This window comes from Synchiropus splendidus, chromosome 15, assembly GCF_027744825.2.
Source record: "Synchiropus splendidus isolate RoL2022-P1 chromosome 15, RoL_Sspl_1.0, whole genome shotgun sequence".
NCBI classification, from domain to species: domain Eukaryota; kingdom Metazoa; phylum Chordata; class Actinopteri; order Syngnathiformes; family Callionymidae; genus Synchiropus; species Synchiropus splendidus.
Genome location: NC_071348.1, coordinates 3,240,708 through 3,264,737, shown reverse-complemented (window position 1 = coordinate 3,264,737; position 24,030 = coordinate 3,240,708). Strand labels below are relative to the sequence as shown.

At 45.7% G+C, this 24,030-nt stretch overlaps 1 protein-coding gene across 8 annotated transcripts in view; it reads left to right on the top strand.

Moving 5' to 3' along the window:
• ptprub (protein tyrosine phosphatase receptor type Ub) overlaps window positions 1-24,030 on the top strand; it is a 152,399-nt gene that overhangs the window by 35,462 nt on the left and 92,907 nt on the right. For all 8 annotated transcript variants that reach the window (XM_053886913.1, XM_053886910.1, XM_053886912.1 and 5 more), the window contains exon 2: window positions 15,336-15,467. In XM_053886913.1, coding sequence (XP_053742888.1) covers window positions 15,336-15,467 — 132 coding nt within the window. The remainder of the gene's footprint in view (window positions 1-15,335; window positions 15,468-24,030) is intronic.

Below are 24,030 nucleotides of genomic sequence, written 5' to 3'. Positions count from 1 at the left end.
ATGATGAGAGAAAAGCTCATTATGAAACACAATAATTTCAAGTAAAAATTCTCAGGAAGCTTCCGCTAGTGTTTTGGTGCTACAGTTTCAAAAGGTAAATCTCCATATGGTACAAGAAAATGAGTCTTCTGAAGCACCAGGAACCTCTGACCTCGCCCTCAACCAAGCGTGACTTGAGGTGATGAAGGTGAGGGTGAATGTAATTCTGAAAACATCTGGTAGCCAGCGGAGTGAGCAGAAAATAGGCGGCTGTCAGAAGCTTCTCAAACGTGGCAGTAAAATCACAGCGATTTGATCAGAGATTTAGAACTTCAGATTCAAGAAGTCATTTTCCCTTCCTGCAGTGTAGAGCCTGAAAGTTCTGTATTAATCATCTTCATTGACATCATCGCCGTTTTCCCACGCTGTCGAACATTTCTCTTCATTCGTTGCCTTTTAAAAGACTGTCAGGAGTGAAGAGAGGCAACACTGTTGTTTTTCCCACTTGAGTTGGGACGCAAGTGGCTCCATCAACCTGCTGCTGAGAGAGGCAGCCGGTGAATGGAGTGATTACGTGTCACAGCGTCTTTCGACCTGTCATGTTATCAGCTAGCCAGGAAGGCAGAGTTCTGAATGCTACCTCAGTGCTGGGTCTTCCTTTGGACTTGAAGGTAAATGTTGTCAAGTCAAGACACAGCAGGGCGCTAATAAAGAACCTGTTACGTGCTTCCATTAAGTTTCTTTCAGCTTGTTTTCTGGAACACAGGACGGAAGCACACATAAAAGCCTTTATGAGAACACTTCAACTTTTTTTTTCATTCACTTAGAAACCTTCAACTTTCACTTAAGTTCCATGGTGCTTTTCTCCTCGTCCCATGTTTTGGAAATTTTAGCTCCTTGTTTGAATGTGTTTTGCCCCCCCGTCCTTTGCAGCTGATCGTAACCTGAAATGAAAACCAGTATTTGTTTCTGTCAACCGATGCTCATCTACATTTAAGCAAATTCTTTCAGATGTGGCAAACAGATATCAGCGATGTCTGGATTCAATGTGCTAATATGATGCTCATGAAGGTGACCTCAGAAATTGTCTTTGCCCTTCTGTGTTAACAAAATAACCTCTCATCTGTATCGCTAACTCACAACAATACCAGAAGTGCGCCGCACATGAAGACTGTTCATCGTAGACGCTCCACTTTTGTCCGACACTTTCTTGTGCTGCTATTTTCCAGCTCGTGTTTTTCTGCTCGGGAAGCTTCGGCTCTCTCTGGAAATTGTTGTGTCTGAAGTTTTGCTAATCACTTTAAACAAGGCTTATCGCCGCTGCAGTATCGAGCCGGTCTCAGATGGCTGCAACATGGTCCTCATCTCCTCTTGTCACTCCAGCTCTCTGCGCTCAAGTCCTCCTCCTCATCCTCTCCTGGCAAACTGCTGCAGACTTCTTGTCAGACTGCCACTGATTAGCTCTCTGGAGACGAGTGCGGAAGCTGTGCATGCTCTCACATGGTTGATGCATGAAGTGTCCCAAAATGAAGGAACACTTTTCGTGTCGCCCCTGTGTGTTCAGATCGGCCTGTTAAGACAGTTGGTGCAGGTTGGAGTGAGGCTGAGTGGTCTGCCAGGTGAAGAGGTAAAAACGTCTCTTGTCTACTTCTGCTGTTGGTTATCTGACCTGGCAACAGCAGAAACAATGATGATGATCAAGCGTCACCATGTTTTAGGTCAGAAAAAGGTGGGTCCACTACAGGCTGGGGGTCCCTGCCTCAGCCAGTGAAGTCAACTCAAGGTCTGTAGGCCTAATCTGACCCACCAAGTCATGCATGTGGCCCGTTAGAACTTTGAATTTTGAAAGTGTCTTCTGCAGGAGAGGATGCAAAGAGAGCATAGAGCATCTCGAATACGCTTGACTGATCTTATCTGGTGAAGAAGGAACTGAGCCAAAAGGCAGTGCTCTCCATTTATCAGACAGTCGCCCTCACCAGTGGTATTGGACATTACATTTAGAGCTCTCTCGCAGTTGACCTAGAATAGAAAGACCTGAAGAGCTGTAGGAAGTTTTGAGAGAGAGAGAGGAAGGTTTGACTGCTGCCATGGCAACCTGTTTTGGGATAAGTTGGAGACTGCATGCCTCCTGGTGGTTGAAGGATTGTGATGAAGGGGGTGAAGAAGAGAGTACAGGCGGGGTGAAACTGTGGCGTCAGAGTTGGAGCAGGACTGAGGGGAGGCTGTGTTGGACCAAGAATGTTGGAGGTGGAGATACCTGGTTAGATGAGAGGAGGAAGAGCACATGAGAGTGTGGAGGCCACATGGATCTGAAATCACGTCTGACTCGGTCTGGTTGTGTATAAATAATTAAAATATAAATTCACCAAAATGTGGTTCATGGATTTAAACCCTTGTTTTTCATATCTCTAAACATCGACTGAGTTGTCGTGGAACTGTCTCGTAGTCTAACCCTGAAGATATTTGTTGAATTTTGATACATAATGCGAGAAACGTGTTCCTATTATTGCATATTTGGAATGTGAAAGTGCTCTAAGGAGTATAAAATGTGTTGGCTGGCAACAATCAAAGCGTTGTGAATGCTTCGACCGCTGCGGGAGGTTTGCCGAGGCTATCATTTAAAAGCAAAACTTAGTTGTTGAGAGGCTGAAGTATTTGTATTTGGCATTCTCTCTCCACTTCACACCGAGTGTGAAAGACTGTGGTCAAGTGTGGTTAGGAGATGTCCGTTCTTGTTGTTCTGTGTTTGAGTGACGGCCTGTTTGAGCTGCTTCTTTCTCCAGCGTATATGCAGACTCATGCTCTCTGGACAGGCCACTTGGCTCTGACCACAGTGAGATTGATAGAAAAGCCCATGTGACTGGGCAGGTGGCAGCTGCACCAGGAAGTGCGTCCACTTTGCCCAGAGGGCCGGTCCGGATCCTCGCGGATGATCAGGTGGACTGCAGCCTGGGCGGCAGCCAAAGAAGTGGCTGCAGAAGCCAGAAGAGGTGAATAAGTTAGTGCCTTTAGCTAAGTTTGCCGGCATCTCTACAAGGAGTTGTTTCTGCTGCTTTCGCTTGCATCCGCCGCGGTGCTTGGTGACATTGTTGTCATCCAGATTGGCAGCGGTGTTCTGAAGTCCCCCCACAGGACCATTAGTGAGTGCATAGAACCATCTGTGGCGGCAGATTGTGTTTTTTACTGTGAGAAATAAAGCCGCTCCTTCTTTATCAGTTCACACGCAAACTACTTTGTTTATGGATTTGTCGCCTGCTTTATAATTTGGGTTCAGAGTTGGCTCTTTTATCACTTATTTCATAATCTCCGCCCTGTGCTTTATCATGAGAGGAAAGTTCTGGATGAGAAAATGATGTCAGAAATTGCTTTTGGCACTTTTTATCAGCCAGTTTGTGACATCAATGGAAGAGGGAAACTAATTAATAGTCTGAGGCAGATTGTTTGGTGTCAGAAGAAACAGCCTCGCCTCAGAAGAGAAACATTGATGATATTGGTATTTTTAGAGTCCCATGTTTTGTTGTTCGTTATGGATGTGGAGCAACTTGCCTTTGTTGTGGCTCAAACCGAACATGCATCTTCAGTTAACCACCGCTGAGTCCTGTTCAGGATTGCAGGGATTGTCTCTGATTTCCTCCCACAGCTCAAAGGTTGTCTGAAGGTATGAGTCTGAACTTGTCCCCAAGCTGCAGGGATGGGCTGTAAAGTCGAAGAAAATGAATGAAGGAAGGAATAAAATAAAACAAAATGTGATTTTAACTGTGAAGTTTTTGAATTTTGAATTCCCTCTCGTCAAACTGGAATCCTTCAACTTATGATGTAGTTTGTAGTTTACCAGAATTTTCTCCTTTATTTCAGGCAAATATGTTCAGGCAGAGATCAAGGGAGGTGAGGAAGAGAGTGCAGGCAGGGTGCAACAGATGGAGACTGTCGTGATGAAGGCTTTAGAGACTGGGGATGTTGGAAGAGTCAGAGGTGGAGGTTACCATTGGGAAATGAGAAGACCAGAGGGACATGTGGAGAAGCTTGGAGGACAGATGGTTTGTGGAGAGGAGAAGCAGAGTTGGACTGTTTGAGGTGAGGAAGAGGAACCAGTGAGGTTCATGGCGTTGGTGAGTGAGGACATGAGGAGGAGTGTGCAGGACTTCTGTGTTCATCCCACAAGACAAAGATCTGCTGTGCTGCACAGTTCAGGATTGCTCCTCCTCCTCCCATCGTCCTGCTGCTAATGTGGAGTGACTTGCAGGTAACAGAGATGATGGGAGAGGAGCTGGCACACCATTTATCACGTCCACAACCATTTGACACATTTTTAGGTGCACTGCTGATTAGATGAAACATTTGTCACATTACTCAAGCTCCGTGGGGATCGCGGTAAGTGGGTGGGGGAGAGGCAGGGGGGTGAGGGTGGCGATTCGTGCTGTGCCAAGTAAACAAACCAATCCTGACTTGTTAAGACAAAGTGTCTGCTTAAGAAAGAAAAGACTTGTGGTGTGTGCTTGCATGGCAGCGGGCCCAGCATTTGTTGGCTTATCTTTCAACTATACTTCTTCTCTTTTCAAAGTCAGGGGGAGTGCGGCGCGCGCTGTATTTATAGCTCCGTGTCTCAATTTCCCCAAATTCCCCTCAGCAATCTGCACTTCATAAGGCATAGTTGTCCTCAGAACCTTAATTTGGAAAATGCTCCCCAAAGAAAAGCATTTAATGTAACAAAAATGAGAGAAACCCCGGGCAGAACAACACAGGATGGGTTCTGTTCAGATGTGGCAACAAAGTAGCACCTTCCACTGCGTGTGTGCTACGGCTCTATTAACGTCAATGATATTCCACTTTTTCTTCTTGTGCAGAAAAGCTGAAGTCATTAAAAGTAAGTGAACCTTTTTACTTTATTTAAGAAGAAGTTGGGAGTGTATGCCGCGCACGTCCAACCTGACTGGACCTTGTTTGAAAAAGGCTAATTAAAAAAATGCTGAAGAAGCTTTGTGTGGTGAAACGAATTAAATCAGATCATCTGATAATGCGCAAATATCCAGCTCTCTAGGGAGCACCTGGTCAAGAGCTCTTTTCAGGATGTTTAAAGTGCCAGACTGTCTAAGCGTGTTTGATTTACACCATCTAGCACAGTGATTCTTAGTCATAGGGCCGGGGCCCTTGGTTGGGCCGCGAGCGCCCTCTAGAGGGCCGCTAGAAGTTTTGGTTTCACACCTCTGGGCCGCGAGACGCTAAGTTTAAAAGACTTGCAACACAAGGTGGCAGTAGTGAGTCACTGAATTGACTTGACAGCTGCAAATCTGTGATAGTTACCAGCTATGGAGAAGTTGTTGATAAGAAAACATGATAAAGAAAGTGATGGCGCCCTATGTATTTTTTTTCTTTTTCTCTTTAGTGAATTTGATGGACATGACTTGCACGTGGTTCTGCTGTTGGTTGGACTTTTCCATGACAAATGTCTTTGCGCTGATCACATGGTTTCAGGTCATTTCACAAGGTTTTGGTTTGTTTACCTGTATGGTTATTGAACACAGATGAAATCAGTAATGAATCAGTTCTATTCCGTGAATGGGCCCCGGACCCATTTGTTCTGGAAAAGGTGGCCCCCGAGATCAAATAGGTTAAGGATCACTGATGTGGAAGAATGTATGTCAGTGATCTGTGGATCTTTGGCCACGTCTCAAATTCAATAACCGGTTTCAACAGTTCAGCTACTACAGTTTCATGGTCCCTCTGAATTATCCAGCATTAAATGTATTGAAAGTCTCTCCGTCTCTCGATGCCCCCCTCCAACATGGCCCGTCTGGGCCCCCACCCACTTTAGATGACACGACCTTACGCTGCAGAGTAACATCATGGTGACCAGCGGAGTGTTTGCACTCATTCATTGTGTTCAATAGTTGTTATAATTGCAATCCATAAACTTCGACCCCGACTCCTCAAGTATTCTTGATATTTACGCATAGTCAGCGGATCTATCTGATTTTTCCTTCCCAAAGCCTTGCAGATCTTCAAGCCCGTGTGTTGTGTTTGTTGTGTCTGCGACCTCTGGAGCAACAGTGACTGGAGGACAGTTGTGTTGTGGATCCTGTAATATGCCACAACATATTGTTTCTGATAAAGGTTCACACACCCAGTGTCTTCATTCAATAAAGCTCAATCAAAACATCTGTCGGCTGTAACTGTGAAGCAACAATTCAACATTGTGTGAATTGGCTGTCAGTGCGACCTGTTTAATGACGTGGTCAGCAGGGCGGTGTGTTTCATGTCGGTCAGAACAAATCAAGACTACAGTGCTGCATCAGGACCTGCAGGTTCTGATCTTAGGAATATTGGAGGAAACAGATTTAATGAGGAAGCTGTCACCTGTGGACCTGCAGGAACAGCTGGACAAAAACCATCTTTGAGGGCGACATCACACCTACGGCCTGTTAGAAGGCAAAGAAACCCTGGCATTATGTCTTGATGACTTTTTATCAAACCCGTGACCAGTGTTAAGAGTGTCCGAATTACGCAGGCAAGTATGTATTTTGGCTGGTCATGTGACACTGTTATAACTGCCCTTGAGCTTGCAGCGTTGCAGTGCAGTTTGAGACAGATTCTTGATCTGCTTTGGTCTTCCATCAGAGATCGCCTCAGCAAGTCAGCATTATCTGCCTTTGCTTCTACTTTTTGCTCTGCTTTGCTACCAAATCTTCGTCCTCCTCTTCCTTGCACTGGCTGGTCCTCGCTAACCCAGTGCTGCCCTGCCTGACCCTCATCCTCCATCATCCTGGGCCGGAGAGTGCTTAGCGGTTAATTACTGGACTCCACTTTTGACTCCCACATTTCATGTTTCGCAAACTCTCTGACCTTTACACCGACTCACTTTTGGTGTGTAGTTTTTATATACTATTTAAAGTTAGTCCAGAGAAGTTTCAAATGTCAGTGGGAAATCTTTCATTCGTATGGAACAGCTGCTCAGAGAGTGAACCTCATGGGTCACCCAGAAGATGCTGTACCGATCTGTCTGTTCATCTCCATCCTTCCCTCCCTGTTTGACCACCCAAGCTTATTTTTCTGGTCTCAGATTTGGGTGTGATGAAGCCTGGTCTCCAACTGGTGGCTGGATGAGATCTAGATGTTTCAATGCGCTCAACAGAGATAGAAAGATATGAACAGAATGTTCAGGAAAGGGCAGCTGAGAAGGAGCTCTGGAAACTGCTCCAGCTGTTCATGTAATGTACCGGCACATTAACATGACTTTTCAGTCTCTCTGGTGGTCATTGAAGTTCCTCCGTGACCTGATCTGATCTTGTGAACCAAGCTCTCTGTGCTCATACTTCTCTGTGAGGGTCATGTTTGCTTTCAGGCACCCATTTTAGCAGCTCCGTCAGTGATTCCAAAAACAGACTTTGTGTTGTGTTAGCTGATATTTTTCCTTTAGTCCACATAGAAACAGGCCCCTCGGGGAGAGGGATAATTGGTGTTTGCTTTCCTGTCACGGCAAACAAGCTCTTTGCTTGTGTATTCACGCTCTTAAGTTAATGGTAATCTCCCCTCAGACAGGCGAGGAGGACTGGCGTTTGAAAAGTCACGGGTGACATTTGCTTCCTGATTACAAAGTGTGTCTCTAAACAAATCAGATAACATCAGATGGACTTGGAAAAAATCTGGGAAAATGTAGCTGTTGAAAGATCTGAGTTTGGTTAGACCAGCTGCTAGACCAGTCTATTTTCTAATGCCGCCCATCCATCCATCCTTCCGTCTGCCCATCCATTATCTGACAGCCTGTCCATTTTGTGCTCATTTTATATATATATATATATATATATATATAGCCTTTCGTGTCAACTGGAACTCTCATTCCTCTCATTCTTTTTTTTTATTGTATCATTTGTCGTTCTGCATCTGAAAAGGGGTAAAAGAAATCATGTTTTTTTTGTGCTGCAGCCTCACAACAATGAAGTCCTCAGTTGGAGTCCTGAGGCAGCCGTGGGAACACTTAATCCAAGAACATTTGATCTGTCTGACTGGAAACTTAATTGCCCTCTGACACAAGCGTGTGTAATTGTTTCTCTGATATGAACGGATGGGTTTACGCACAAACCTGACTCCGGAGACCCTGAAGAAAATGGATGGTGTTCGATTGTGAAAATTTGAGCTCTGTTAAATGTTGATGCCCCACTCTGTATTGGAAAATATAGCTGTCTCTGTTGCTATTTCTGATTCCCGCCTTGGTTTCAGAGCCTGTCATCGAGATATCTAGAATGACTTCCACTCATTTGACTCAGCTACAGCGGATGTGTTGAGTCACGGTCTCTCTATCCTGGATGTATTTATGGACCCTCTACGTGTGACCAGGCTCATCTCGCCAACACGGTTGAGTTATTAATGCCCGCAGAGTCGGAAAGATGATTTCATTGCGTATCCAGGTGCGGCGATGAATGGTTTTCAGACTCAGTTGTAGAGGTGCTCGGGAGGAAAGACTGTAGAGAATAAATATACCTGTCTCCGGTTGATGCATTGGGCCACCCTCGGTGCAATGCAAATCAAGCGCTCCCCTCCCTCCAGCTGCCTCCGGTATTACTCATCCCCACTTGGACCGAGACACTCCCGACTGGAGATGAGCCGCTCCGAGTGGAGTGCGGCTCTCGGGTCAGGGGTTGTGTTTCTGGCTGATGATTTGTTGAGGGTAGCACGACAAACATCTTCGCCCCGTCGCTGCCTACCCTGAGCGACTTCAGAGGCGCTGGTGTTCATTACTGGCCCCGGCTGCCTGATAATGAAGGGCAGAGCCTGGAGCTGCTGAGAGCAGAGGCTGAGGATTCACCTGATTTTACAGCAGCTGTAATCAGCCAGAGACTTGGACGAGAGCGTGTCGGTGCCCCCTTGTGTAAACAGCTGCACGCAGACTGCACTTCAGGACTGAAGTCAGAATCTCAGTGGGACTGTTTCCTTCAGCAGATATGATGCCAGAGTGCCGTGATTGTCCTGATTTACACGGCTCACGAAGAACGCTTCTTAGATGGTGGGCACGTTTCCACTGCTAATGAAATCTGCTGCTGATTTGGATGACGTGTGAGGTCTGCACCGGACGATTAGATGGGAGAACGTTGTCATAACAATTGGTTTCTTATTGGTTGATAGCACTATATGATGTGAAACGAATCTCGAATGTTCCCTGCCTGTGTCATCTGAAGGTTCGCCCAATAGCTCTGTGTGCCACTGCACTCAGAGTGATGTACGCCGCTCTATTGTGTGGCGCAGACAGACAACTCACACACAATACCAACACTGAGGTGTAATCGCTGAACTGCCGTGTTTTTGGAATGAGCTACTCTGGGTGAATACAGAGGTGTTCTCCAGTCAACATCATCTCTTGCCCACACAACTGGCTTCTCTCGATGCAGAGGAGGATGGGTGCTACTTTGAGTCTCTCTCGGCTCAGTAGAGAAGAGACTCCAGGCACCCTGTTCAGAAAACTCTGATCAGCCACTATGGCTCTATAGTTTGGGGTCACAACCTCCTGCCGCGTGGAATTGACCTGCTACTACTGTCACTTTCAGCCTATGTTGCACTGATCTGACTGATCTGTTTGCACTACAGCATGTTGAGAGCACAACTGTATGTATTTCTTGTATATATTTTTTGTTTTATTATTTTTCTTTTGTTTATCTAACTCCTGGTGAGTCACGATCAGCCCGAGACATGGCGAATGAGGCTGAATCTGACTCTGATAAATACAGAGATTTACCTTTTGGCTCAGCTCTTTTTCGACCATGCCAGACAGTACAAAAGTTCCTTTGACTTCAGCACCGGTCTATTTTTTTGTGCTGTACATGACTTTCCGGAGTCCATTCCTCAAAAATATAACCTTAAGAACCCATTATTTTGCTCTCCTGTTCGTGTGCTCCCAGGAAATAAATATCTCTGCGGTCATGTCAGAGCTTTGCAGCTCTGGACGTAATGATCAGCGGCAGTTTGATTGCTGGACAAATCGCTTAGTAAAGCTGGATAAACAAGGTTCTGCCTGAAAAAGATCCTTTCAGGACTGACACCTTTATGTGCTGAAACATCTCTTTAGCCATTGATTGGGCCATAGAGACTAAATAAAAGCACTTTACTGGTAATAGTGCAGCATTTGGAAGCAGCATGAAGGAGTCTGCTGACGGTGGTGAATTGAGTCTCCTTTGTGTTTGCAGACAACTAAAAGCAGGGACATTTTCACTGGACTCTTTGACTCTCATGCATCAGCAAGACTCGACTTCCTGTGCTCCCGGGAGAAACATGATCACGTATCGTAATAAAATAGGTTTGTGAGGAATAGAAAGGCTCACTGTTCTTTTTATTACTTCAACTGGCTTAGTCTGCCTCTGAGGTGACGTCAGAATGTCAGTTCATGGAGAGAAGAGCGTGTGATGGAAGATAGGTCAGGTTGGTTTAGGACCCGTGGAGATGCAGAGGTCGACACAAATGCCATCCTCATGGAGTCTAGAGGTAAAATGAGTGGGAGCCTAGAGGAGCACTTGGTCCACCGTCCATTTGTGTCAGGCTGGGGGGTTTGATTTTCTGTTGGCAGGTGATTGTCAAGTATCATGCCAGGGTTCTCTGCAGTCTCAGTGGGGGTGACCAGAGTTGTCTCGACTGATGCTGAGGTCGTCTGCAGGACAGCACCTTCCCTGGACAGAACAGCTGCTCAGTCTGAGGTCAACTACTGAGAGTCGGACATTCGTTCTGCGCTGTCTACCTCAGAAATGAGGATTGATGACTCTGAGGGGAGAAATCGCAGAGTTTGTTTGGAGTTGTGACGGTCCAAATGCGGTGCCGTGTGGTACCCCTGTGACTGATCAGGTTTAGACCTGGGTCACCTCAGTCTCTTGGTGGTCTCCAGTAATCTGGAAATCAGAGGCAACTTCATTCAAGTTTACTGTAAACGCTGGTACACACCCTACAGTTTCTTTTTTCTTATCGGAACTCAAACTTCACCAATTAAATGTAGCATACTTTCACCCCGCGGTGTTGGACTCACTTAGAGGCATCAAGTAGATGGCGAAAAGATGAGCTGCGTGCGGTTAGATGAAGTGATTTTATCCACTTTGAGATATTAAGTGGCAAACACTGTAAGAGTGAATTGAAATGCCCTGATCTGATGCTCTTGACTCCGTCACCTCGTATGCTTTTCTCAGACTCACAAGTGCGAGGCCCGGCGTCTAATGTTTCACGTCCCAGTTTGACTTATTGTGCTCACCACTCGTGGAAAGTGTAGATACATGGGCGAGGAGCTGCGGCGTGCTGGAGAGCTCCAGTCCAATTAGACCGTCGGGCGGGGATTAGTGAGCAGAAGACTGCGAGGACGTGTAAGAGTTAACTGTAAATGAGCACAAATCATCTTAAGGCCTCATTAATTATTCAAAAGCAGGCAATCTCATTTGTGTCCTGTGAGGTGAAGAAAAAGCAAACTCATGACATTGAAGCCAAGTTGTCAATACTGACCCGAGTGCAGCTCGGTGGCCCAAGCATCATTTATTTGTCCGATAAAGCATGGCGCACTTTAACTTTAACTCCGACACCACACTTAACTCAGACCATGAAGTACAGAAGTGTTTTTTTTTTCAGATATTACTAACAAATGAAATTTGAAAATTGGATTTTGTAATTGATCTCTGGAATAAGGATCCGCTCCTCTGTGTCCGAGACCAGGTTGGGAAGTGCATCTTGCCATCTTGTTCACAAGTGGGGAAAGGTCGTGAGTGTGAGAAAGAGCTGAGTCACAAGATTCTGTATTTGCCTGCGGATTTCTCGTGTCTCTGATCACGAAGTTCGGGCCGTGACTGAACTGGTCAAAATGAGAAATGAAACTCTCTCATGTTATCAAAGTCGATAGAGTTCATTTTTAATCGTCAAAAAGCCTGTCGTATTAAACATATTCTCTTTTATTTTAATCTGCTGCGTACATTTCCATGAAAAGAGAACGCAACAGTATAATTTTTCACCATAAATTCTACATTAACTTCTCATCAAAGTGAACCTGACAAAAGGAATCAGTGTTCTGTTTAAAGATATGCTCACCCTTCTATAGTGCTAAGTAAGTGAAGGCATTAAAAATGGACAAAATGTCAGACCCAGCATGCTACAATCAGCAAAACACAAAAGAGACATGGCTGTGAACTTCTCCTCCGGCTCGGGACTTTGTAAACAGAGAGATTAGCGTGTAAACTGAAATCACCCATCTTTTTATCTTCCATCAGCCATTTTACATTCTGCACACACGCGGTGCGACACAGCAGGACGCATTGGCCTCTTTGAACATGTTCACCATGTTTCTTTCTTCGCGCCCACTACAAAGCTCGATGAGTTTTCAAGCGTGTTCCCCGTTATAAACCCTGAAACATGGGAAGGAATGACTTCAGGATCCCTGAGGTTGGTGACAAAGTAGAGGCCCCCTCCTGGAATTATACGCCTCGTACCTGGACCTGAGATTGAAGGGCATGAGTCCGATTATCAAGATCTCCAGGTCATGTTCATGCAGGAGGAGTGGATTCAGTTAAGACTACGTTCTTACTCTCAGCGTGGTTTAGTGGTCTTCACCGTGGCAGTGAAGAACATATGAAGATATGAAGCTGCAAAGAAGCATATGGATTCAGTGAGTCAATGCCAGATGGGACGTCATGGAATTTCGGACGAGCACCTGTTGTGGTTTTAGTGCTACGTATGGATGCGTTTGAAACAAAACGTCATGGAATCACCATGAATGAATATGCAAGCAGAAGAGTGTCGCAGTGCAGTCCAGTGGTGGCTGGTGAAAAATAAACTCTAGGGGGCGCGGGGCCACCTTCACACTCAACACATCTCAATACATTTAAATTTACTAAATCATTGTTTCACAGGGTCATATTACTCTGAATGTATGTTATAATGAGTGTTTGGAACTGTGAAATATCCACTTCCAAATTAATATTAAATATAGCATTTTGAAGTATGGGAAATGCTCACATTCAAGTAGCAGTCGGGCAATGCAGTTTACCGTATACGAGGGAAGAAAATGAAGTGAAAATAACAAAAAAGTAACTAAACACTTTCAGCATTTTCATGAATGTGTTTATTTTTAAACTCCCACGACCTCAACCTGTCAGTCTGTCGAAATTCTGGGTGTGTGAGGGGTTGGACCAGCCACCATCTTTAGTCCCTCACTGGGGCAGAAAGAAGAAGCCATCACTGACTGATGTAGGCGGCAGAATAAGACGCTCTGCAAAGCACATGTCTGGGAGAAAATCCTGGCATTGTCAGATGCGGTGCCGGTCATTTCCCTAAATGATGCCGCAATTATTCAGGTAAAAAATGAGCCCTGACACCACACACACCCTCATTTGTCCCGCAGACTCAGCCGAGGTGGGAGCGTGCTTGTCATGATGGATGAGCTGGATCTCTCTTGGTATTTCCAGAGGAGATGACATTGCCAGGCACCGGCAGATGTGCGTGCCACACTTCCTGCTCCTGGACTTTCAAACAGGGAGGAGTCACCACAAACAGCGAGGCATCATATGGCACTGGCGTTTGGATATGTCAGCTCCCATATCCCTGGCAGTTCTATTAGAAATGGACCCCAGCGTAGGACAATTAACCTCTGGCCCCGGCAGCAAATCTGTGCCGCACCAGCCCAGCACGGGGCAATAAATCAAACCTGGAGGGAGACACATGCACTCTTCCCCCCGCTGGTTCGCTGTCAGCCGCTGGATTGAGTGCAAATGATGGCTGAGATTCTCCCTTGCCATCCGATGATCACCGGAGATGAGCGAGTGATTGGGTGGGGACGGTTGAGCGCTGCACTGCAGAATCACTTTTTGCATTTTCATGCAAAACGAGTGGTATTTTCCATCATCTGGCCCGTTGCTTTCATTCGCCGTCGCCGCCTACTTCATCAGCACCACTAAACACTCATAATTAACAGCAGGCATAACTTTGTTAACCCCAGATTGTTTGGAACTTCACTACTGTACTGGGTGAAGATGATTATAATGGGTTTTACTTTTGACTGAGCTACTCTAAAAGCATCTGTGACACAGGCTTATTACATGTTTTAAGTGAAATATAACCTTATTTTAATAAATATTCATCGTCTCTCATGAATCCCTCTGTAGTGACACCCACTTTTTGTCCACTTCAGGCCACCGTAGGCCAAGCTACCTGTGCTACTTGCATGAGCGGATCAGGCTGAAATAAACGGGTGAAGCGCTGACCTACGTATCTAGGATGTGTGCGGATGGTGCGTTCATGAGTGTTGGAATTTTCTGTGCTACTGAAAATAACCAGTGTTATGGTGACTTACAGGGTTTGTGTGTGGTGGGACAAAAATCTGAATGCATCAAATATTGCTGGGTAGGAATTAGCGATGCTCCGATCGATTGGTCAGTCTCATCGTTTTGAGGAGAAATTCATTGTCAATCCATCTGATCGGTATCGGTGATCGGCACTGTGGCTGATTGGTATCGTGATCTGCAGCAAAAATCCTGATGGGAGCCTCCCTCGTAGGAATGAGTGGCTTGGTTTGTGGGAAGTTTGGGAGCCCAGACGTGGAGAGCTGAGTGTTGGACGAGGGACATTGGCGATAGAGAAGAGAAACGCAGTAAAGCTCCAGTCATCAGTCATCGTCTGCAGGACCTGCGCCTGGTGATTCCTTTCATTAGCGCATCGACTCTCGTGCTCAAATGATGACAGACACAGCTTCTGGTCTAACGACAGCCGCCCAGTGTTCAACTCCATAAACTGTAATTCTCTCTCTGACGGACTAATGTGAAATATGGCAACAGATGCAGCCAGTTTAACAGCCGAAGCGTGGTTGTTCTGGACCTCGGGGCCGTTCAAGCAATTTTTGCAAAATATAATTTGAATAAGGTGGCTTTTTGGCGGCTGCAGAAGCAGGTTTGGAGGTATTATGATAATCACGCGCTTCCCCAGGGCGCTGGCTTTCCTCAAATGTTGTTAGGATTTGAACTCGGTGTTTGGAGCTGGATGTTGCTGAGGACTGGCTGGGTGCTGTGTTTGCACTGGGAGGGGCCCCTCCCTGAAGCAATAATGGACTCTGTCTCCATCACAAGTTATTAGACCTAATTGCCAAGCTTGCCAAGCAAACTTTGTCAGCGGAATACATAAACGCTGGTTAGTCAGGTGCTGTCATCGTCACCAGTTACAGCTACTTTGTGCGAATCTGTGCTAAGCTAGCTCCGTTGCAGCGTAGCTCACATGCTGGGACTAGCAACTGTCTCTGATCAAGTAACATGGTGCAGTGGGTTTGCTTGTTTAGAATGACTGGATCATGTGATTCAAGTAAAACTCCTGGGTATTATTTTCAGATTAAGACTGATCTCGCTCATCTTTTCACTGTTCAGCTGCTGGATGCACTTTCGAAGAAGATTCCGACCCCAGTCTGTGCGACTTCACCCAAGGGGAGGACGACGACTTTGACTGGCTCCTGTTCCGGACGTATAACTCGCCGTACGCCACTTCGGACCTCCTCCGTGGTGAGTTGACCTCCATCCTTCTCTCTAAATGTCCGCATGCCATAATGCTGGACCTGATGCCAAAACGCTGGAAAATGGCAACAGGCAGCATTACAGAATTTAAACAAGTCATGCTGCAAATCATGAGCTAGGAGACGTAGCTGCTTCTCTGCAGTACCTGTCACTTCAATCTGAGCAGAATACTTCCGTCCCTGTCTGCTTTTGGGATCACTCACTGACGCACACTTTGAAAGCCTCTCTCTTGGAAGGTTGGCCTCAAACACTACTGTCTCCACTCTATCTTGTTTTTACTAACTTGCATTCATCTCTCCCTCTCCACCGCAATACAAGTCACTATATCATTAGCGTCATCATTCACAGAGCATTCCCACTCGTCTCAGTGGTGTGTGTAAAACAGTGTGGTCACACAGAGGCGTCTCATATATGATCCTGCTGTAAAGAAACCCGCAGCACTTGCACCAACAAACCCAGTGGAACAGTCGACGTAGCCTGGCTGGACGAGTGGAAGCCATCATTTGCGTGCCATCGTCCTCGGTGGATAGTTGCCAGAGGGAGATGGCATGCATAGTTTATAAGCCGCTGCTCGATCGCTGTATTAACAAACAACCGTGGGGAACAGCTCCACCAGATCCATCCGCAGAGGCAGCCAGGCAGAGCGGCTTCTTCGTATAGAAATATGGAGATGGGAGCAGCCTCGCCCCAGGTGTTGCCCGTCAATCAGTCTGTAAAATGGTGATAAAGAAAAAGATGTATTTAATTGTTTGTTGAGCTGCAGAAGGTGTGTAAAGCTGGGAAGCGTGAGGCAGATGCCGAGATAGAGGCGTGAAGTGGCACTGATGTACAGATGCGGGGATTATATGTATAATCAGCAGAATACAATCAATAAAATTGGACTCCGGGGAAGAAACAACCTTCTAATAGAAAACCTGGTCCCAGGGCGTCTGAGAAAGTTGTTTAAAGGCTCCCGCGGGGGTGGGAGGCGCGGTTGTTTCTCCAGGCTGTGGACTCTAAACACACAGTTCAGTTCCATTCCATTTGGAGCGTGATGAATTCCAAAATTAACCCTAAACCCCTTCACCACACTTCATTTTTAGTCCCCATCATCAGCATGCAGGGGAGAATCTTCCTGCAGCCACCAGCCAATTCGCAGCGGGCGACGGGATAATTAACACATTTCCCTTTGGGTTTAATTAAAAATTACTGCCATGGTATTTACAGCGATCCAGGACCTTTTGCTGAGGCAGACAGGCAGGTACGGTGGAGTGAATGTGACGACGCAGCACTGGACTCACGCTTGGAACTGAAAAATTGATGTCAGGCTGGTGCTCCTTCTGCGTACTTAGTTTGGAACCTTTGCTATGTTTTAGCGCAGGGAACTGCTATAGTTCCTCTTCAGTAAGTATGTAGTTACAGGGTGTATTTGGACAGCAGGGACGAGGAATTAATTCAGGATTTCCTGGATCCCTTCTAAGGGCTGCACCGATATGGCCATTTACTGTGTGACGTCACCGTGATCGGCCAATCGAACGACAAATATGAGCCAAAATACAAAGCACGTGTTTCTCCTGTGAATATACCTGCATCTGCGGACACTAGAGCCAGTTGGTAGTACTTTTACGTCAAGAAAAATGATTTGCAGTTTGCAACGTGTGCACCCATGGAGTCAGACGCAGCATTAAAACAAGACGCTTGGCCTCAAATCACCCCGCTGAATGCAAGTGCTACCAAGAGGCTAACGGACAAATGCTAACTGGAGCTAACTGCAGGCGAAACCAACACTAATGGAGTTTATTGTTTTGGACGAGCAGTTTTGTTGTCAAAAACTGGAGCTTTCAGCAGCTAATAGCACACGTGGACCCCAGACTCACTCATTCCCTGGACAGCTAGTCGATGAAAAGTGCAGTCTGGGAGCAGTCTGTCTGGTTCTTAGGGAACATTCCAGTATTAAACAAGTGAAGTTTACATTGTGGGTTTGATCTGTTCATTGCTCATTGAAAAGGGAATAAAATATATTGATTTCATGTTCAGAACTCGGCCTTTTGACTGTTTATGTATTTGCTTTAAAAGTTTCCTTTAAAACGTTTCCTAAACAGTGTTGTTCAGTCTAATTGTTAATCCAAAAAAGTGAGTTTTGTTTGTGATTTTGTTGTGATTTAGTTGAGGAGAAAAAAAAAATCAGCAATGGGCATCAACCAAAAACATAGCTGATAGGTGCCCCCCCTAATCCCCCTACATTTCTTCAGCCATTCATTTAAAGCATCCCTTCTTGTGAGTCATCCCGACTCACTGTTGTAGTTTGTTGTGTGTCGTCTCTCACTGCATGACCTGGTCCCTTGCCTGTGAGACTTTTCAAAAAGTTCCTGCCATGCAAACGTGAGAGCCTCCCCAGAGCAACAACACAAATCGTGTGACCACAATTTCCACATCTTCATGATGAGTTGGCTCTGTCTGCTGCTGTGTGAATGCTTAAGCGAGACAGCCAAGGTGACACATAACAAGAGTTAGGAAATAAGGCCATTTACATGGGGCCAATATTAACTTTGAGGCTGAGAAATTGCAGGAAGATTAGTAAACAGAGCAGACAGCAGCAGCAGCTCCTGCTCCCCAGAGAAATTAGAGACTACCCTTCCCCTGAAAGAGGAAAAATTCACAGGAAAGACAGAAGATTGAGCGCTGAGATCTTAATAAGAACGGCCCATTTTTATCACATTCTCCTTTAGTTTGCATGGATCAGAGGTGTCTGGCTGCTATTGATAATCTGGAGTTCTATTTCAGTTTTAATGAACAAGTCAGGATGAAGCAGAACATGTCAGCAAGCCGAGCAGGTTTTCCTGATTCCGGTTGCTTCAAAAGTAAAATGGTCTTCTTCTTTTAAGACTTTTACGGTTTGGAAATATCCTCACAGATCAAGAACACAGCGAGACGTTTTTGTTGTCCGTTAGTTTCTTGTAGTTCGTCTGGAGCTCAATTAGCTGATGTGATGTTTCCCTCCCTGATGAAAGGGTTTTATCAGGGAAGAGAGCTCTGAAAACGCGCGCCTCCTTTCAAAATCAAACCTGGTGTTCAATGAGATCTGCTCTGACTAGATTAGAATGCCCTTGATGGAGACATGAAGCTTCCCTCACAAGGCTTAGATGCTGCGATAATGAGCAGGTTCACCGTGGTCGCCGTCCTTTTCTGAGCAGAGGAGAGATGAGAAGAAAGGCACCGTTTATTTCAATTCTTCTGGCTTATGAATTTCAATGTGGCGGATTATGTCATATATTACATCATTTGGATTCACCTTCAGTTTTCAGGCTTGAAAAAGTGACCTGACCCAAACCTCGTCTGCAGTTCCTCTCCCTCAATACTCGAGCCTCTATTGGGCGACCCAGCTCCTGCGGGTCCAGTGTCTTGTTCACCAATGCCCAAGGTGACGGTGGGAATGTCGAGTGTTAAAACTGGTCTGATCTCATTTGTCCTTCTGCTTGACTGTAGATGTAATGGTCCTGTAGCGCCCTGCTGTTCAATAGTGTGCCACACTGGACCTCATTGTTTTCATGCCAGGCCTATTTTACAGTTTCTGTCCTCATGCTGTTACTAACTCAATTTTTCATACGGGAGTTTGATTTTATCTCTTAATTTGCTCTCTGATGTGACTTTGTTTGGGGTCAGATTTGTGTCACGCGTCCAAGTTTTTGCCGCTAATTAGATCTTGGAGGGAAATCATGCGGCGATGGCTTAATGCGGAGGCTGAAATGGTCGGTCAGGAAGCCCTTTCTTGACACTTCACCGAGGAGATGCAGATCCTAATCGTGCTAGCTCAGCCACATTTTGCTTTTCAAAATGGTGTTAACTAGATCACTGTTTTCAATCCCTGCAGCCACCTTCGGGTCGGAAGATTCGGACCCAGCGCTGTCCTGCCTGTGGGAGTTAGTCATGTGATGAACTTGTTGGGTTCCCGCTTTATTGTTTGCCCCTTTTCTTAGCTGCCATGAAGATTCCTGGCAGCTTATATTTTTAAAATATAGTTTCTCTGTATAGCTGTAAGAGATTCTCAAGTGCGACAGTGCTTGCCATGCCAGCAGGAAGCAGGACGATTGTTGTGTGGTAACGTGAAACTTCACCAGCTGATACGATGAAGTGTCTTCCAGACCTCCAAAGTTACTTGGCAGAGCGGGGGAATACTGATGAGTGTGCACCAGCTTCACACCTCATCATCCATGCAGACGGCAGCGCAGACATGTGTGTTGTAACTTAAGTATCTCACAATCAATTTTCTGACTCAACTGAAGCACCAGACTCTCTGTGCTTCCCGCTTCCAACGCTCGCTGATTACAATCCTTCCCGAGCCTCTTCGCTCCGTGCCCTGCGGTGCTGTTGTCAAGAAGAGTTTGTGTGCGTTTAAGGCTTGTGATTTGGGAGTTCAGCATGGTGTTTTTCACCTCAAGTCTTCTAGACTGTGTTTTAAGGAACTTATTAAATCAACAACAGAAAAGCTCTCTGAGTATATTCCCCACATATCTCCCCCTATTGACCTAGGCGTCAGGGGTTGACCTGGCGAAGCTTCGAAACACAGAGTGGGGGAACATTTCTAAAGGCCATGAATAGTCTCCTGTCAGTTAGTTTCAGTCTTGCATCAGAACATCCCTCACCCCTCACCTCTGCGTGGGTTTAACCATGTGTGGGTGTCATTGACCAGGACTCCAGACTTGCCCGAGTGTGCGGAAGGATGAGTCTGTGCGGGATCGCTGCGGCGTCTGCTGTGGCGGAGGTGTTATCACAGCGCCGCAGCCAACTCCACTAGTCTAATACTCTATTACGGCGGCCTGCGCTCTTCCCTCAAGCTGTCCGTATCTCCGTGTGCACACGCCATCGTCCTATTTAAAAGGTCATTTATATCCCGCTCGCGTTGTCCTTACAACCTGTCAGCAAGACTGCTGTGATCGACCACAAAAAAAGCCCGACAGGTCAAGATCGCGTTAGTGCGGCATGGTGAACCGCACTTGTTGTGTTTAATGTGTGATTAAAGAATTACAACAACAAGACTAAAGTTGCTCTTAGTTGTCTGAGAACCCCCTGCTTGGAATAGGGTTGAAAACTTTGGCATCAATACACGAGAAGATTATGACAACTGTTACTGAGACACTCAGTTGGCGACTTGCCCTCCTGGCTTGTATGTTACAGACTGGTTCTATTTTTTCTCCCCTTTTCAACATTTGACTGTTATTTAACACCATATATGAGGTTGCTATAAAAAATGGACCTTTATGACCATATAAATGTGCTTTCCATTGTGATTCAAAATGAAACAGATATGTAGGCGCTGCAGAAGGAAAAATATCAAATGTTTCTCACTGGATCAATTAAGACAAGAATTTATTTTGTCTCTTAAATGAATCAGGACTATGGAATAACAGATATAGGTATACAGCCTACTTTTAATGCTGAAATGGCCAGTTAAAATCCAGCAGTTGGATTAGCTGTCCTTTCAAAATAGGAGCGCAGATATTGTGTGCTGTGTTATGTTTATCAAGCCACAGCCATGATGGTTTCTATAATCACAGCTTCTTCCACTGTCTTTTGTCAGTGTCGTGGGGGCAGCAGCCTCAGTGAAGAAGCCTACAGCTAATTAAAGTATTCTGAGTTTGATTTGATAAAAGTATTCTGAGTTTTGATATTCGACTCACAGCTGTTTCTCACCGCTTGAGATTCTAGCTTCCTGCTACAGACGTGGAAACATCAAGTCGCAGATAGCGATGATGTCCTGCCGTGGGGAAAACAACTGTGTGGCACTTGAAAATGCTGCTGTCAGATGTGGTTGGTGTTGGCCAGTCAGGAGTTTGTGTTGCCTGGCAACTGCCTTTCAAGCAATTTAATATGGATGAATGCTCAGGAAGTCATTAAATGGATTTGTGAGAGGTAAGATTGAGCGGTCGATGGAGGTGAAGAAGAGAGTGCTGGCAGGGTTGAATGCAGGTCGAGTGGTTGAGAAACTCCAACACGCAGCGGGTGAACAATTCCAACACAGACCTGGGCTGAAACAACCAAAATGCTTTTTGTGCACTCCTTGAATTCGATGGTATGTATTTCCTGAATGACCAGATCTGGCCCCTGGGCATGAATTTGACCCATGGTATTGAGACTCAGAGTTGGACGAGTTGGATGAAGACAGTGATTGACGGCTCATGTGAGGAAGTGTGATGGAGAGGACTGTGCTGAAGAGGACCGGTAAGGTCCATGGATGTGTTCTGTGAGGTCATGACCAGGATGGGGAGGATGATCAAGGTTAAGCTGGGGGACTTGTGGTGGCGACCCCTGAATGACCGAAGCAGAGAAGTATGTATCGCACATTACACAGATGATGTAATGGTTGGTGGAATTTCTAGTGGGCCTGGAAAGCTGGACCAGCCGCACACACATAAATAATTTCTGGATTTCCTGCCCTCTGCTGCGTCTGATTTGGCATTATTCAGCGATGCTTCCCATCTAATTCATCACTTATCTCTGAAATGGCAGCGCTCCACGAATCTACCTGCCCGTTGGAATGATTTGCCGTCCGCACATAATGGCCTTCTGAGCCTATACTTTGTGCAAAGGCAGATAACAGCTTGTGTCCTCCCTGGTTGTTACATTTTGGACTGAATACAAACTATATTTTCTGACATTATCAACGTGGCTGTGAATCCTCACCCAGAATAGGCAAATAGTGTGAGCCGCTCCTCAGTGAAGCCACCGAATGCATTTCCAGGCTTGTCTCGTCCCTGCTACTCTTTTGGGTCGGGTGTATGAATTCAATTAGGCTCACCCACACATGACATTATCTGGCAGTACAACTATGAAAATAATAAACTGCCTTTCACCGAAGCAGCTTTTTGGCCTCTTTCCGTTCTTATTTTGAGACAATTGGCTGTTTAACTTGAGTAATGGAGACAAGGATCGTGTTGCCGAAACAGCAGACAACTGCATTGTTCTTTGTCGTCCCGCTCTCACTCACCAAACACACAGGCCGGTGTGTAATGTCACCCTGCTTTGGTGGCTCTTCTAATTAGCGCAGTTTAAGAATGAAGCTTTGTGACGAGAGTTTGGCTCAACGACGTAATGGTGGGAACCTAATCTGTGCAACTCAGGTGAGAGGAAGTCACTTGAAACATAATGACTCTCACGAAAATTGCTGGTGTGCGACAATTGTGCTTAGCTGGAGCATCTTTCTTTGGGGATTTGGGCGCTTGCTTCAGGATAATTGGGTGCATGTGACAGGGTTTAGTAGTTAGAGAGTCCTCTCAGATGTTTGTGACTGTTTACAAAGACTGAAGGCTCAATAAATTACACGGAAAGTATCTTGGCAAAAACTAATTGGGCACTTTTTGGCGTTTCAAGTGTTGTTAGACAGCACATGCTTTTTGGATCTGAGCCGCTTCAGTGATTTTTCGTGGACTAATTAATGATGGTGTTAGCTTCTAATTTATTTCTGGGGCTCCTGGTCTCTTTTATGGGACTGGCCTTTAGAAGTGAAAGTACAGTCTCTTAGCTCAGCTCTTTCTTCACCGCCATACCTGTCTGTCGACCCCCTGACTCCACCTCACTCCATGAACAAGACGAAGATACTTGACCTCTTCTCCCTGGAGAAGGATTTCATGGAAAAGAATGCCACATCTAAAGCATGATCCGATTGGATTCTGAGCCCTGATTCCTGCTTGCCCTGACTGGCCTCTTCTTGTTGAAGGAGTTGTTGAACGACCAGGGCAGGTCTCCATGGCAACACACCAGACACAGCTTTCAAAACTAAGTCGCCAGTTGACATGAATCTAACTCTTTAATCTACCTGTAGGCCACAAAAAAATATGAGGCACGAAAACAACTTGCACTTGACGTTCCTTTTTATGGAATCGGTCCTGTTCTGACTGAAATATCTTCACTGTTAAAACACCCCCAAAACATTTTGTAAAGTAACGATGAAGGATGTACACCGGTTCAGAACAAACCTCTTTATGTGTTTTTCCAACTGTTATTTACCTATTAAAGAGCTACTGCTGCCTCCTGTATCCTGATCTGCACGCTAGCGTTGATAGCTCCGCTGGTGGTCGAAGGCATGCTGGGAGAAATGGTGGGGGTTGTTGCTTCATCTTATGTGTTGATGAACCTGAACTTCAACCAAGTTGGTCTCTCACTTCACAACTCCAGTCGTCTCTCCAGAGTTCACTTACATCCAGTGTTGTATGAGTGTGTTCCTTTATGGGCTTTACTTCTTGGTCTGCATCCAGTTTGTGGGCGATCAACCATCCGATGTCGTCTCCTCATTGATGCTCAGAAGTGTCACGCTCAGATAGATTTTTGGTGAAAGATCTCTGCACAAATATATGGAGCACAAATTTGCTGGGAGAGTGATGCTCTTTTTTAGGTGAGACTTATTTGTAGTGTAACTTGATAAATCAGACGTGAACACTTGAATTGACTTTAAAGTCAATCTGGAACCTTCTGTCTCGCTCTGAGCTTGCTCCCCATTCCCCCACCCCCTTCCCTTCCCTGAGATCTTCCCCTTTTTGGGCTAATCACACATTCCATCTTTGGTGATGTGGGATTT